Raw genomic sequence first — 14068 nt, forward strand, 5'->3', positions numbered from 1 at the left:
TATTACTGAATACTAAAAATCTACTGACTATGCTTTTTATTGACATCAGTTCAAAAAAGTTCATTGAGATGTGTAAGAATTTGTGCACTCAAACAGCTTTTAGGAATAGGAATTTTTATTGTGCATGACTCAAATATGAAATTATTCATCCAGCAACATAACTTGCATTAGAGTATGTTTTTGATAAAAGGGAAATAGTCTGCCTTGTTGGCCACAAAGGAGGTCAATTAGAATTATGATTGTTATTTTTAAGGTTAAGTGACTGAGATGCAAGCACAAGAAACACCAACAAGTTCATACATACACATTTATTACTGATACTATAGCTGATTTAATTCAATTCAATTCAATTTTTATTTATATGGCGCCAAATCACAACAGAAGTTATCTCAGGGCACTTTTCACATAGAACAGGTCTACATTGTGCTCTTATTTTTACAGAGACCCAATGTTCCCCCATGAGCAAGCACTTGGCGACAGCGGCAAGGAAAAACTTCCCTTTAACAGGAAGAATCCTCGAGCAGAACCAGGCTCTAAGTGGGCGGCCATCTGCCTTGACCGGTTGGGTTCTTATCTCTATTGTTACTGTTTGTAGGATGGTGTAAATATCACTGATGTCTTTGTTAGCCAGCATTCCTGGGGGGTTGAAGAAAGAGCTGGTCTTGTAGCTTGAGGGTTGTACTGTCTGCATTCGAAGTCATGAGGGGACTTTCCCCTACAGATGCATTTTAATGAAATTATTTTGTTTACTTTTTCTTTCCAAGCAAGGTCCGAATAACCCTGCCGAAGAATTTCCGCATCCGCATTTTACAGGTGCATCATCATCAGGTGACCCGTAGTTGGCCGCTGTCTCCTCAGCCAGGCCAGTCAAGGCTACATCTTGGTCCTTTGCCCAATCAACAGCTGGTTCCTGCGGAGGTGATACGGTCATGGCGGTGGCTGATCCCTCTTTAGTTGGACCAGTACTAGCTTCATCTTGGTCCTTTGCTCCAGCAACAGCGGGTCCCTCTGGAGCTAAATGAGTACTGGCAGTGGCTAATCTCTCTTTACTTTTACCAGCCATGGCTGCCTCCTGGTCACTTGACCCTTCAGCAGCTGATCCCTGTTTAGTTGGACCTGTACTAGCTTCATCTTGGTCCTTTGCCCATTCAGCAACTGGTCCCTCTGCAGCTGATATAGTCATGGCAGCGGCTGATCCTTCTTTAGTTGTACCAGTGGTGGTTGCCTCACGGTCACTTGACTCATCAGAAGCTGATCCCTCTTTACTTGGACCAGTACTAGCTTCATCTTGGTCCTTTGCCCCATCAGCAGTTGGTCCCTCAGGAGCTAAACCGGTACTGGCGACAGCTGATCCCTCTTTAGTTGGACCAGTCGTTGCTACCTCCTGGTCACTTGACCCATCAGCAGCTGATCCCTCTTTAATTGGACCGGTACTAGCTTCATCTTGGTCCTTTGCCCCAGCAACACCTGGTCCCTCTGGAGCTAAATCATTTCTGGCGAAAGCTGATCCTTCCTTACTTGGACCAGTACTAGCTTTATCTTGGTCCTTTACCCCATCAGCAGCTTGTCCCTCTGGAGCTAAACCAGTACTTGCGGCAGCTGATCCTTCTTTAGTTGGACCAGTCGTAGCTGCATCTTGGTCACTTGACCCATCAGCAGCTGTTCCTGCTTCAGCTGAGCCACCAGTATTTACAACTCCAACAACTTTTGCTCCATCAGTTGAGGAAGGCGTGTTTGAAATGATGTCCTGGGAGTGAGGAGCAGCTGAGCCTTTGTCATTTGAACACATGATGGCTGGAGTACCTTCAACTGCGGCCTTACTATCAATTAGTTTCTCTTCCATATCATCCATCAGGCAGACCAGCATTTTATTGAAGGACTTGTCCACACTGAATAAAACATGACATCAAATTGATGAATCAGTCAGTCTGTAAAAACATCTGTAAATTCATCCAATCATGTGTCTATCCTTCCCTACTGATACCAAAACACAGTCACTTACTATGAGCTGGTGTCCATCTCATCAGCCAGATGAGCCATGGAGACATATGGATGTTTCAGAGCCTCCCCAGGAGTGATTCTCCTCTCTGGATCCATGTCCAGAAGACATTTCAGTAGGCCCACGAACACTCTCCGATCTTCTAATTCAATGGGCTCTTGTGTCTCTGGGTAAAGCTGGGTATGGAAAAAAATAGATGGCTGTTCAGGTCATCTCCTTCCTGTCTCTCAACGACAGGGAAAGTAGGTATGAATTCAGTCTTTACTCATGAAATGGACCACTTACTGTTGTCAAGTCATCCAGACATTTAAATGATCTCCTCCATACTTTAGGCTCTATGTAGGTAGTGAGCTTATATTCCCTTGGAGTCTACAAGAACAAAATCAGTTTCAGATACTTCATCATAGAAGATTTTAGGAAGGAAATTAACAAAGTTATATAAAGTTAAATACCTTCAGCCACCATTTTGCATAGTCAAAGTGCTGGGAAAGCCTGAAAAACTTCTGGCTGTATTTGCCAGCAAAGAGGAGGTGGTCAGCTGGCTGGCCCAGTATCTCAACGATGTTCCTCATCTGGTGAGACAATATATAGAATCACATCAGCCAACATCCTACATAAAGTCTCTGGACATTTGTCTGGAGCAGTATGTCTGGAGCAGTATGTCAGAAGCTGTGCAACCAAGTCTACATATACCGGGTTATTTACCATCTGATACTCGCAGTTTATTGCAAATGGGTGTTTGGCCACATACAAGTAGGTGAGCACACAGCCGAGACCCCACATGTCAATTGCCTCAGAGAGGGGGAGGCCCAGGGTGACTTCAGGTGCCCTGTTTGTAGCGTACAAGAGCCAAAAGTTCTATTAAGTACATTGTCAAATTCAGCATGTGTGTGAAAGATTGACATAACTTCTAAGAGATCATTTACAGCTGCAACACAAAAGTGCAAACATGTTAAAAGATGAGCTTTGCAGATTGAACCTACCTGTAACCCAGAGGCTGGATTTTCATACCATGTTTCACCTCAGAAGTAGTGCGGGATAGGCCAAAATCTATTAATTTAACCTTGAAGGGCTCTTCTTGATGGTTCACCAGCATTATGTTATCTGGCTTCAGGTCAGAGTGAATGACTCCAATTCCCTTCAGGGCGTCAAAGGCCATCAGTAACTTCAGAGACAGAGGAAGAAATGCGGACGGTTAAAGATACTATTGACCAGGGTGCAGGCATATACAGATCAACAAGATATTTTTGAATATTTTTCTCTGTTTATGTATGTACAAAGTTGTCATTCTGTGTTAATGTATGAGTTTTAATATGTAATTCATTACTGAATATATTGCTATAACTTGTTAATAGAATTATCACAGTCACATAGTCTTTACCTGCTCTGCAATTGGCCGTATCTCACTGAGAGACAGTGGATTCCGATGTCTCTCAGTGATCAGCTGATAAAGACTCCTGTCTAGCATCTCAAAAGCTAGACAGGTATGACCTTCATGCTCGAACCTTTCGAAGAACCATACAATGTTCTTTTTGACGGGGTCAAGAACGCTCACGACTTCAAGCATGTTGATCTGTGCAGAAAATTCCATGACCAAGTGACACAGAATGGTATCAGTGCTGATAATATAAGTCAAAAAGCATAATCATCAAAAAGACTTTGATGATATACCTCTCTTTTAGCGTCTGCACTATGCTCAGTTTTTAGGATCTTCAGGGCTACGTTCTTTGCTGTGACTAAATTCACACACTTGGCAACTTTGCCGAAGCATCCTTCACCAATGAAGTCCAGGACGAGGTAACGACCTGTGTTACTGTGAAGGGTGTCGCGCCTTTGGACCTTAAAGTGTTTCGATTGTTTCTTTTTATCTGCGAGTGGTGATGGAAATGCAGTACATAGAGAGAAAAAGAGAATATGTAGCAACATGGAGTCAATCGGTCAACACAACATGCACAAATACATTCAGTATGCTCTGCAGTATGCAGGCTGAATGTCAGTTTTATTGATTATATATTATATTACAGTATTATTATCACTAGTTAATTTTCATGTAAGCAGCATTGTCATAGCTGATTTTAACTTTTTCAAAATATATTAAGGGTACTTTAATTTAGTCTATAGTACAGTAGGTTTTCAAAATGTTGATCTGCAAAGTAACAAGCAGCTTCAACTGTCAAATAAATGTAAAGACATGTAAAGACACTTTTCTCTAAAACATGAGTAGACATAAAGTAGTATGCATCTTAAGTACAGTACTTGAGTAAATGTATTCAGTTACTCTCCATCACTTTGTATGTTTTCAGTTTACTTACCGGTTTTATTTGACACTGAAGAGCTGTCTAAGCTTGAACTTGATGACATTTTGTCAAAAAACAAGGTTTTTCCAAACATAACACACTGAAACTTTGTTAACTAACTCAGTTTGTAGGTAGTGAAGCCTCAGGATAAAAACTGGCCAGTTGACCAGTTTTCAGCACAATAGGATTCTAAATGACATCATAACAAAACACCAGTTCCATTCCAAAGACATTTAGGAGATTCTTTGTTTGTTTGTTTTTTTTGTTTGTTTGTTTTTGTTTTTTGTTTTTTGAGAAATGTGGGCAATCACTTGAGTTACAGGCAAATTGTTTGTGGTTTATGCAGTTGACCTAATTCCATCAAATTCTTTGTGTCCATAAAGAGAAGCATATTTCTTGTATTCTGTGGTCATTTGTTTATTTCAATATAAATGTGTTACTATCATATATTGTTTCAAAGTGTAGTGTTAATTTTGGCACCTGATTTTGATTTAGCTTAGGCTTTTAACTAGAATGTATATAAGCCATAGTCACATTTTAGTCATGTGATTATTGTTTCTTTAAGTCTAGTTGTAGTCAACATAAACTCAAGATATTTTAGTCAGTGAGTCACTGTTGGTCAGTGAAATTGTAGAATCATTTTTATTGTGTTTTTTGAACTTGTATGTCAGTCAGTCCACCACTTTGGTCCAGACCGAAGTGTCTCAATAACTATTGAATGGATTGCTATGAAATTTGGTACTCACATTCTTAAGACTATATTATGTATTATACTCTTAATCATTTTAGTCATCCCTACTCTTTCCATCTACCTCCACCATCAAGTCAAAATTTTATTTTGTCCTGTACTTTGGACAAACAACATGCAAAACTAATGACATTACAACAGCTGCAGGGGTGGATCTACAGGGGGCAGCTAATTTAGGGTTATAGGGTTTTGGTGAAGTTCTGGTTGAATCTATAGCATTAAAATAGAGGAGTCAGTGCCAGGAGAGGGATTATTTTTATTTTAATAGCAAATCAATATATACTTAAAAGTGTCTCTCCTCTAACATCCATCTGTTAATGTGAGCACATGAGTCTGTACACAAGCAGGCTGCATCCTTCACTGTCAGACTGGGAATATTTCAGCCATGATCTAAGTATCACTGCTGTTTATTGATTTGATTGTAGTTTACAGTATTAACCACATGCTATCACAATATAAAACACCGATCTTAACCAAGAGATCCTTTTACATCTGGAGTACTGCAGGTCAGAGTAGCTGAATTGGCCTTCTGATAGAAATTAATAGGGAGGTCCAAAATGCTTATATCATATACCTTGATTTATCTTCTCATGATGAGCAAATTAAGATCTTTCATTTTTTGTGCATGGGGCGCATATTAATCTTTATATGACTAGGCTCTTTTCACAAACAGGAGACAAGGTTGAATTCAGCACATTTATGTACATACACATGGACTATTAGGGATGGACTGGTCTATACTAGTCAAATATTTCTGAGCCCAGATGTGAGGACTAATTAATCTTGTTTATTTTAAAACAAAACTAGATGTGAAAGAGCTGTAAAATTTTTATCAAGCGTGTTGATCTAAAATCAACACAAAAAGCCACTGCTCTCACCTTTCCATTAAATATGACAGACTTGGTTCCTCCAGTCAGATCTACACTATGAACATGACTGTGTCTTGTAATGGGACCACCAGAAAGTGTCCTCTGCTGGCAGACTGGTGGTCTCTCTGACAGGGTTCATGGTGCAGCTCTTGACCGGAGACTGGAGCTTCAGCAGGTCTGTAATGTTAGTGCTGTCCAGTGATGTGGTGGTGAAGTTTTAGGTTGTCATTATTCATTCCTCTTCATAACTACAAGATAACTGCACTCAATACATAGTGATTTCTCAGATTTGTTCCTTGTAATCTGACTGGTGTTGCTCTAGCATGTACAAAAGCATGAGTGTTCCCACATCTCCTCCACATCAGATGCTAGACAGTTGGACAAAGACATGGATTTAACTTATTCACAGCCAACATTTTGACATGGCAGAAAAAGCTTAGAAGAAATGGCAGCTCTGTTCCAATGAAACGTCCTAATGCCAACACCAGATAGCCAGCAAGCACAACACCATGACACACACAATTTTTGCAACCATAGTTACTGTACTTATGCTATTAGTTATACTAGTTACACCTGTGTTTGATGAGTGTTTCCATCCAGAGACTCTTGTTAAGACCTGTTCTAGTAGTGCCACTAATGGGAAGATAACTTCACTTGATCTATGTCCTAATTCCACTCATACTTATCTCTGACTTTTGCAGTGTGTTGTAGGCTTCAAGAATATAATTTTGAATTTTGATTAAGTATACATTTGTTTGCTGCCCAGAACAAGAAAAAGTGAAGTGTCAGTGCCAAAATAGATCCATTATGTGTCAGAAATGCTTGTTCCTTTAACTTTTACAAAAACAGTCCATATAGATAAGTTTGTCAAATGCATCTTCCTACCACATCATACAGCTCTAATGAACTCATTTCAGATGTTGGTATAAACAAACAACCTGGACATTATAAGTACATTGAAACCTGCCTCTTGCTATGCAGTATGAAAGGCAACATGACTGATTTTTTCATGTAGGTGTGCATGATCTGTTTTTGTATTGTGTTTCAGCGACAACATCCACTGGTGCGTGAGAAGATCTGGAATTACCCAGCAGCACAGGTATGCAGACAGGGCAGAAACTGTCAGGACGTCAGAAACAAAAACATATTCTGTGACCAGGAAACAGAACAAGAAGATGGAAATTATCTGGCACGTCGGGTTTGTTCACTTTGTATTTGCATATCAGCTATAGTTCATGTACTTTCATTAAGTTTAAAGAGACCAGCATATATATGAGAGCAGGAGAGTGTGTGCGCTAAGTGTATTGTTTTCTCCTGGCAGGCTAAAAAATAAAAATAATATCCATGCATGGCTGTTTGAGTTGCATGTGCAACTCCTCTACATCCGCGTGTGTGGATCTCATGAGAGATATGCTGTTATTGAGATGCACTTCCTCCTCCACTGTGAGAAGTTCTCTTCAGTAAGAGACTTCCATTACGGGGAAATAGCCAAGAAAATAGCAAACTTCCAAATGTTAACTCCAGAGGAGAAACCAACAGCTCTCCTCGGTGAAGGGACAGCAGCTCCTCTACTAAATATGTTTTTGCCTGCCACAGCCTGAGGGACTCACAATCACTTTAAAGATGCCAAAAATTAGGGATTTGTATGGTATTAGGTAATTGCATTGTACTATATTTTATTGTATAGCAATCAAAGAATGGACTGCATCAGTATAATATAGAACTTCTATGACATCTGTGAATTTAATATGTATATGTAATATGTAATATGAATTGAGAGAGAGAGAGAGAGAGAGAGAGAGAGAGAGAGAGAGAGAGAGAGAGAGAGAGAGAGAGAGAGAGAGAGAGAGAGAGATCATCAACAAGACTGACCTGGACAACCTGTTTGAACTCAAACAAAGTTTGCCTCATACCAGGATGTTAGGTGTGGCAAAAAAGAAACTGCTATGACTGTTAAGTCAAACACCTCTTGTGTACTGTATAGATTGTACCCATGGAGATTCAGTTTGGACTTGTTTCATCACAGCAGTATGTTTAGACTGATCTGTCTAAAGGACTGACTTCACCTTCAAAGAGGAGTTAAACACCTGCAGAGGTTCTCTTCTACTCGTTTCTATTTAAATTTATATTGTGTAAATCCAGTGTTGTCTCTGCTCCAGTCTCATCTGTTCTGACATCAGGAGGAAAATTGAGTGAGTAGCTGCTCTGTTCAAGTTTAATGTTGAATCACTTTGACAGATTTCAAAGAAATAACCAGTTTCAGTCAAAAAATAGAAGACAAAGTAAATTCTAAGATTATTCTACATAAATCTGATACATTGTTTATCGATTGTCAAATATTAATTTATGTCACACTTGACTCTTTTTTGGAAGATAAGACACGCTGCTTTGTATGTGTGTACTGTCAGTTCAAAGTAAGTTTGTATATTTTGTTATACTCATTCCAAAATCGTATTGCAGTGATTTTCATGTCATTTTTCTCTCCTTTTCAAGGATCACTATGGATGATCCATTTGATTCATATCCAGAAATTGAAGAAATTAAAGAAGAGCTGCTAAACAATGGCCCTGCTGCAGCAGCTGAAAAGGCTCAAGAACACTTGAAAAAACTAAACAACATTCCACTAAATATTGGCATCACAGGAGAGTCTGGTTCTGGTAAATCTACCTTTGTGAATGCCTTCAGAGGCATAGACAACAGGGATGAGAGAGCCGCCCCTACTGGTTCTGTAGAGACCACCTCAGAGGTTATACCTTACCACCATCCAAACTATCCCAATGTTACATTATGGGATCTCCCTGGTATTGGCACCACCAACTTTCCTGCTGACAAGTACCTGGAGCATGTTGAATTTGAGAAGTTTGACTTCTTCATCATCATCTCTGACACTCGCTTCAGAGAAAATGATGTGAAGCTCGCTCAGGAGATTCAGAAGATGAGGAAAAAGTTCTACTTTGTTCGCTCAAAGATTGACCATAACTTACGGGATGAGGAAAGAAGTCAGAGGGAGTTCAATGCAGAAAAGACTCTGGCACAAATCAGGGAAAACTGCATTCAAGGTAAGAGGCTTTTATAATACTATTTTTAAATATAATAATCACCCTGCAGACACCATTTGACCCATGTTTGCCTCAATGTACTTCTTACCTTGATGTTATTTGTCTTTTTAATATTACTAGATCTATTTTTTGTGAGGATTTCTGAATTTGTGCCACCTATAACAGATTGTGACTGTAGGATTTGAAGTGGTGGCTGAGTATTAACTGGCTGTAGATCAAGTTTAGCAAATGTGTAAAATTAGTTGTACACAATTATTGGCACTTTGCAATTTGCAAAAAAAAAAAAAAAAGCTTGAGATAACAATTTGTTCTACTGAATTAACCTTTTTTAACCATCTGTGACACAGGTCTTCAAAAACAAGGTGTTGATGCTCCACAGGTCTTCCTGGTGTCCAGCTTTGATCTCCACCTGTATGATTTCCATCTGTTAGAGGAGACCTTAGAGAGAGAACTTCCTGCACACAAGAGGAATGCTCTGCTGTTGGCCATGCCCACTGTCAACCTAGAGATCATCAACAAGAAGAAAGAGGTTTTACAGGCCAAAATAAAATATGTTGCATGTATGTCTGCACTTATAGCATCTGCACCAGTTCCTGGGCTCTCTTTTCTTACTGATCTGGCCACTCTATCTAATACTGTCAGAGAATACCAAGTTACTTTTGGTCTTGATAGTGAGTCATTGCAGAAACTTGCTCTTAGTGCACGTGTGCCTGTGGATGATCTTAAAGCAGTGATGAAATCACCACTGGCTGCAACAGAAATAACCAAAGAGCTTATCATTAAGCTATTGTCTTTGTCTGTAAGTGGAGCTGCATTAATGGCAGCAGAAGAAGGATCCAGATTCATTCCAATATTTGGAATCCCAGCTGCAATGGCCCTCTCTTTTGCTTCCACCTACAACAGTCTGAATACTTTCCTCAACATGCTCGCTGACGATGCACAGAGAGTATTTAAGAAGGCCCTGGGTTTGAACACCTCGGTGTGATATCATATGGTGAATGGAAATATGGCATTTAATGGCTATTGATGGAACTAAATCACTGTAACTGTTGCCACTACATTTTTCCTTTTGTGTGTCAACACCACATGTAGGTTAATCAAGTCTAGATCATAGACTAAGGCTGCAAGTGAGAGTTATTCATATTATCAATTAAGCAGTCAATTGTTTTTTTGATTAACTGGTCACACATTTGGTCTCTAAAATATCTGAAACCAGTGAAAAACCAGCAGAATGTTTGGCCTTTTTCTGGATAAATGACTTAAAAGCATGAATCCATTATCAAAACTGTTGTACAATGATTTCTGTTGATCGACTAATTGATTAAGCGACTAATAGTTTTATCCCTATTATAGATCAAAGACTAAATTAAGAGGATCTCTATCGATACCACAGAATCCAACTTCGTAGCATAAGACGTATGTTTTGTAAGTGTTTAGAAATCCTTCTCTCCACCTGTATAAACACACACCATCAAGCCCTTCTGTGTCGATACACGTGTGACTCAAACTCTCATCTCAACAAATGATTGTGAAGAAAAGAATAAACAATCAGCTGTAAGGGACAAAAGTTTATTGTAACCCTACAAAAGACACAGGGTGAGAAAAATACAAAACAAAAATAAAATTATAGAAATGAAAAAAAAAAGATTCTCATTCTTATACAAGTCTCAAAACTACTCATCATACACGGACCACAGTTTAATTATTCATATTTTTAATATAACATTTTGTTGTAATGCTGTGTGTACATACAAAATATAGCAAACTAAATAAGGCAAATAAATAGAGGTACAATTTACAGGAAAATGGAACATTCCTCAATGTTTTAATCTTTTTTTTTAATCTTATCTCAGACATCAAGAATGGTGTACAAAATGCTTTTTTTTTCCAACTGTACATCTTTCGGTGGAGGATACTTTTTATTTTCCAACCATAAAAATACTGACTCCTCACAATTATACAACCTCTAAAACTGGGTGCAACTTTTCTCAGGCAGTACAAATTGTTGTGTAACAGGTGTGTTCCATATTGCAAGCAATTTTCTATCAAAGGTCAAAGTCAACACATCACACTTTGTGCACCCTTCTTTTGGCATGCAGGTCGACGCCAAGTGACAGAAATGTGGTGGTATCAGAACTCCCTCCCCAACCCCTTTTTTTTCTTTTTTCTTTTTTTTTTTTTACACACCAAAGCGACAGACAGGTGAGGCCTTTAAACTCAATACACTCCTGTTACTGTGCGTACAGTAGCGTCACCTCTTTGTGTCTGTGTCCTGTCCATCTCTGTCATCTTACAGACTGACTAATATGTGTTTCCAGCGGCCCAGCCGGAGTCCCCAACCTCACTTGCCCTTTTCCTCTCTTTCCTCTTCACACCATGTTTTTTTTTTTGCACCACCCTTTCTTGCACCCTTCTAAATTCAAAGGGATCTAAGCCCTGAAAAATGGCGCCGCAAATGCCGCATCTGTGTCTATAATTTTTCCACAAAATCCTGTTTTATTAGATCATTTTTAATAACTTTTGAATTCCTATTACTGGATTACACACCATTAGACAAAAATGTCCTCACTAGATGTCTATCTGATGGTGGTGTAGATAAATTTAAGGAAGTAATTCCATCAGTACTGAATTCAATGCCATGTCTCAATACTACAGAGGACTCTTATGTTAACGTTATGTTCCCAAATTGATAATCTTGTTGATAGTGCTGCAGGCTCATTACGAATAACACTCGACTCCATCGACCCCTTAAAAAGGAAGATAATAAAACATAAGAGGTTAGCTCCATGGTATAACTCCCAAACCCGCAAATTAAAGCAAACATCACAAAAATTGGAAAGGATTTGGCGTTCCACCAAAGTGGAAGAATCTCCCTTAGTCTGGCAAGATAGTCTTAAAACACATAGGAAGGTCCTCTGTAATGCCAGAGCCGCCTATTACTCAGCATTAATAGAAGAGAATAAAAACAGCCCTAGGTTCCTTTTCAGCACTTTGGCCAGGCTGACAAAGAGCCATAACTCTATTGATCCATGTATTCCTATAGCTCTCAGTAGTAATGACTTTATGAGCTTCTTTAATGATAAAATTCTAACTATTATAGACAAAATTAACCACCTCCTGCCCTCAACAGGCATCGTTTTCTCCCCAAACACAGGCACCTTAGAAACAGCTGTAAATCCTGACATATATTTGGACTGTTTTTCTCCAGTCAACTTTTCTGAACTAACTTCAATTATTTGTTCAGCTAAACCATCAACCTGTCTCTTAGACCCCATCCCAACTAGGTTGCTTAAGGAAGCCTTAACCTTAGTTAGCACTTCTTTACTAGATATGAACAATCTGTCTTTAGTAACAGGCTATGTACCACAATCCTTTAAAGTAGCTGTGATTAAACCTCTTCTTAAGAAGCCTACTCTTGATTCAGGCATTTTAGCCAATTATAGACCTATATCTAACCTTCCATTTCTCTCTAAGATCCTTGAAAAAGCAGTCTCTAATCAGTTATGTGACTTTCTACATAACAATAGTTTATTTGAGGATTTTCAGTCAGGATTTAGAGCGCATCATAGCACAGAGACAGCACTGGTGAAAGTCACAAATGACCTCCTTACTGCATCGGACAAAGAATTTGTCTCCATACTTGTCCTGTTAGATCTTAGTGCCGGATTCAACACAATTGACCATCAAATCCTTTTGCAGAGACTGGAACATTTAATTGGCATTAATGGAACTGCATTAAGCTGGTTTAAGTCCTATTTATCAGACCGATTTCAGTTTGTACATGTCAATGATGAATCCTCCGTGAAGGCAAAAGTTAGACACGGAGTTCCACAAGGTTCTGTACTTGGACCAATTCTATTCACCTTGTATATGCTTCCTTTAGGTAATATTATTAGGAAACACTCCATAAATTTTCATTGTTATGCAGATGATACCCAGTTATATTTATCAATGAAGCCTGATGAAACCAATCAGTTAAACAAACTCCAAACATGCCTTAAGGACATAAAGACCTGGATGACCTGCAATTTTTTACTACTAAACTCAGTTAAAACTGAAGTTATTGTGCTTGGCCCTAAACACCTTAGAAACACATTATCTAATGATATAGCTACTCTGGATGGCATTACCCTGGCCTCCAGCACCACCGTAAGGAATCTGGGAGTTATCTTTGATGAGGATATGTCCTTTAACTCCCACATAAATCAAATCTCAAGGACTACCTTTTTTCACTTACGTAATATTGCAAAAATCAGGCACATCCTGTCCCAAAAAGATGCAGAAAAACTAGTCCACGCATTTGTTACTTCTAGGCTGGATTATTGCAATTCCTTATTAACAGGCTGCTCTAACATGTCTCCAAAGACTCTCCAGCTGGTCCAGAATGCAGCTGCACGTGTACTGACTAAAACTAGAAAAAGAGATCACATTTCTCCCATTTTAGCTTCGCTACATTGGCTTCCTGTAAAATCTAGAATAGAATTTAAAATCCTTCTCCTAACTTACAAAGCCCTTAATGGTCAGGCACCATCATATCTTGAAGAGCTCATAGTACCGTATTATCCCACTAGAACACTGCGCTCCTAGAATGCAGGCTTACTGGTGGTTCCTACAGTCTTTAAAAGTAGAATGGGAGGCAGAGCCTTCAGCTATCAGGCTCCTCTTCTGTGGAACCATCTTCCAGATTCAGTCCGGGGTGCAGACACCCTCTCTATGTTTAAGAGTAGGCTTAAAACTTTCCTTTTTGATAAAGCTTATAGTTAAGGCCAACCAGGCTCACCTTGGATCAGTCCTTAGTTATGCTGCTATAGGCCTAGACTGCTGGGGGACTTCCCATGATGCACTGAGCTCCTCTCTCGTCCTCCTCCTCTCCATCTGTATGCATTCATGTAACATCAATGCATGTCACTAACTTTGCTTCTTCCCCGGAGTTTTTTTTTTTTTTTTTTTTTTTTTTTTTTTTGTGCTTTCTCATCTTGCAAGAAACCCTGGGTTCTGGGCCGAGCCTTCGCGGTCCTTCACAGTCCTGTTGGCATCCTTCCCTGGCTGTTGCTGTTGCTGATGCTGTTGTCGTTATGATTGTTGTTATTCTGCCC

At 39.3% G+C, this 14068-nt stretch overlaps 2 protein-coding genes across 3 annotated transcripts; one reads left to right on the plus strand and one right to left on the minus strand.

Annotated features, from left to right (window-relative positions):
* Positions 1-338: 338 nt before the first annotated feature.
* LOC121881186 (homeodomain-interacting protein kinase 4-like) lies at positions 339-4448 on the minus strand. Its single transcript, XM_042388848.1, has 9 exons — positions 4312-4448; positions 3671-3867; positions 3381-3572; positions 2983-3164; positions 2705-2828; positions 2452-2571; positions 2285-2368; positions 2003-2175; positions 339-1889 (listed from the first exon to the last, which is right to left on the minus strand). The coding sequence occupies exons 1-9, from the start codon at positions 4388-4390 to the stop codon at positions 716-718; spliced, it is 2325 nt and encodes a 774-aa protein (XP_042244782.1). The 5' UTR covers positions 4391-4448; the 3' UTR covers positions 339-715.
* A 3619-nt stretch (positions 4449-8067) lies between these two features.
* On the plus strand, positions 8068-9985 carry LOC121913981 (interferon-inducible GTPase 5-like). Of its 2 annotated transcripts, none has more exons than XM_042436869.1 (3): positions 8068-8105; positions 8407-8972; positions 9320-9985. In XM_042436869.1, exons 2-3 carry the CDS (start codon positions 8414-8416, stop codon positions 9955-9957), a joined length of 1197 nt encoding a protein of 398 aa, XP_042292803.1. In that variant the 5' UTR covers positions 8068-8105; positions 8407-8413; the 3' UTR covers positions 9958-9985. The 2 variants fall into 2 exon arrangements, with proteins under 2 accessions (XP_042292803.1, XP_042292802.1); XM_042436868.1 differs by lacking the exon at positions 8068-8105 and adding an exon at positions 8269-8327.
* The last annotated feature ends 4083 nt before the right edge of the window (positions 9986-14068 follow it).

The sequence above is a fragment of the Thunnus maccoyii genome, chromosome 16 (genome assembly GCF_910596095.1).
Source record: "Thunnus maccoyii chromosome 16, fThuMac1.1, whole genome shotgun sequence".
NCBI lineage: Eukaryota > Metazoa > Chordata > Actinopteri > Scombriformes > Scombridae > Thunnus > Thunnus maccoyii.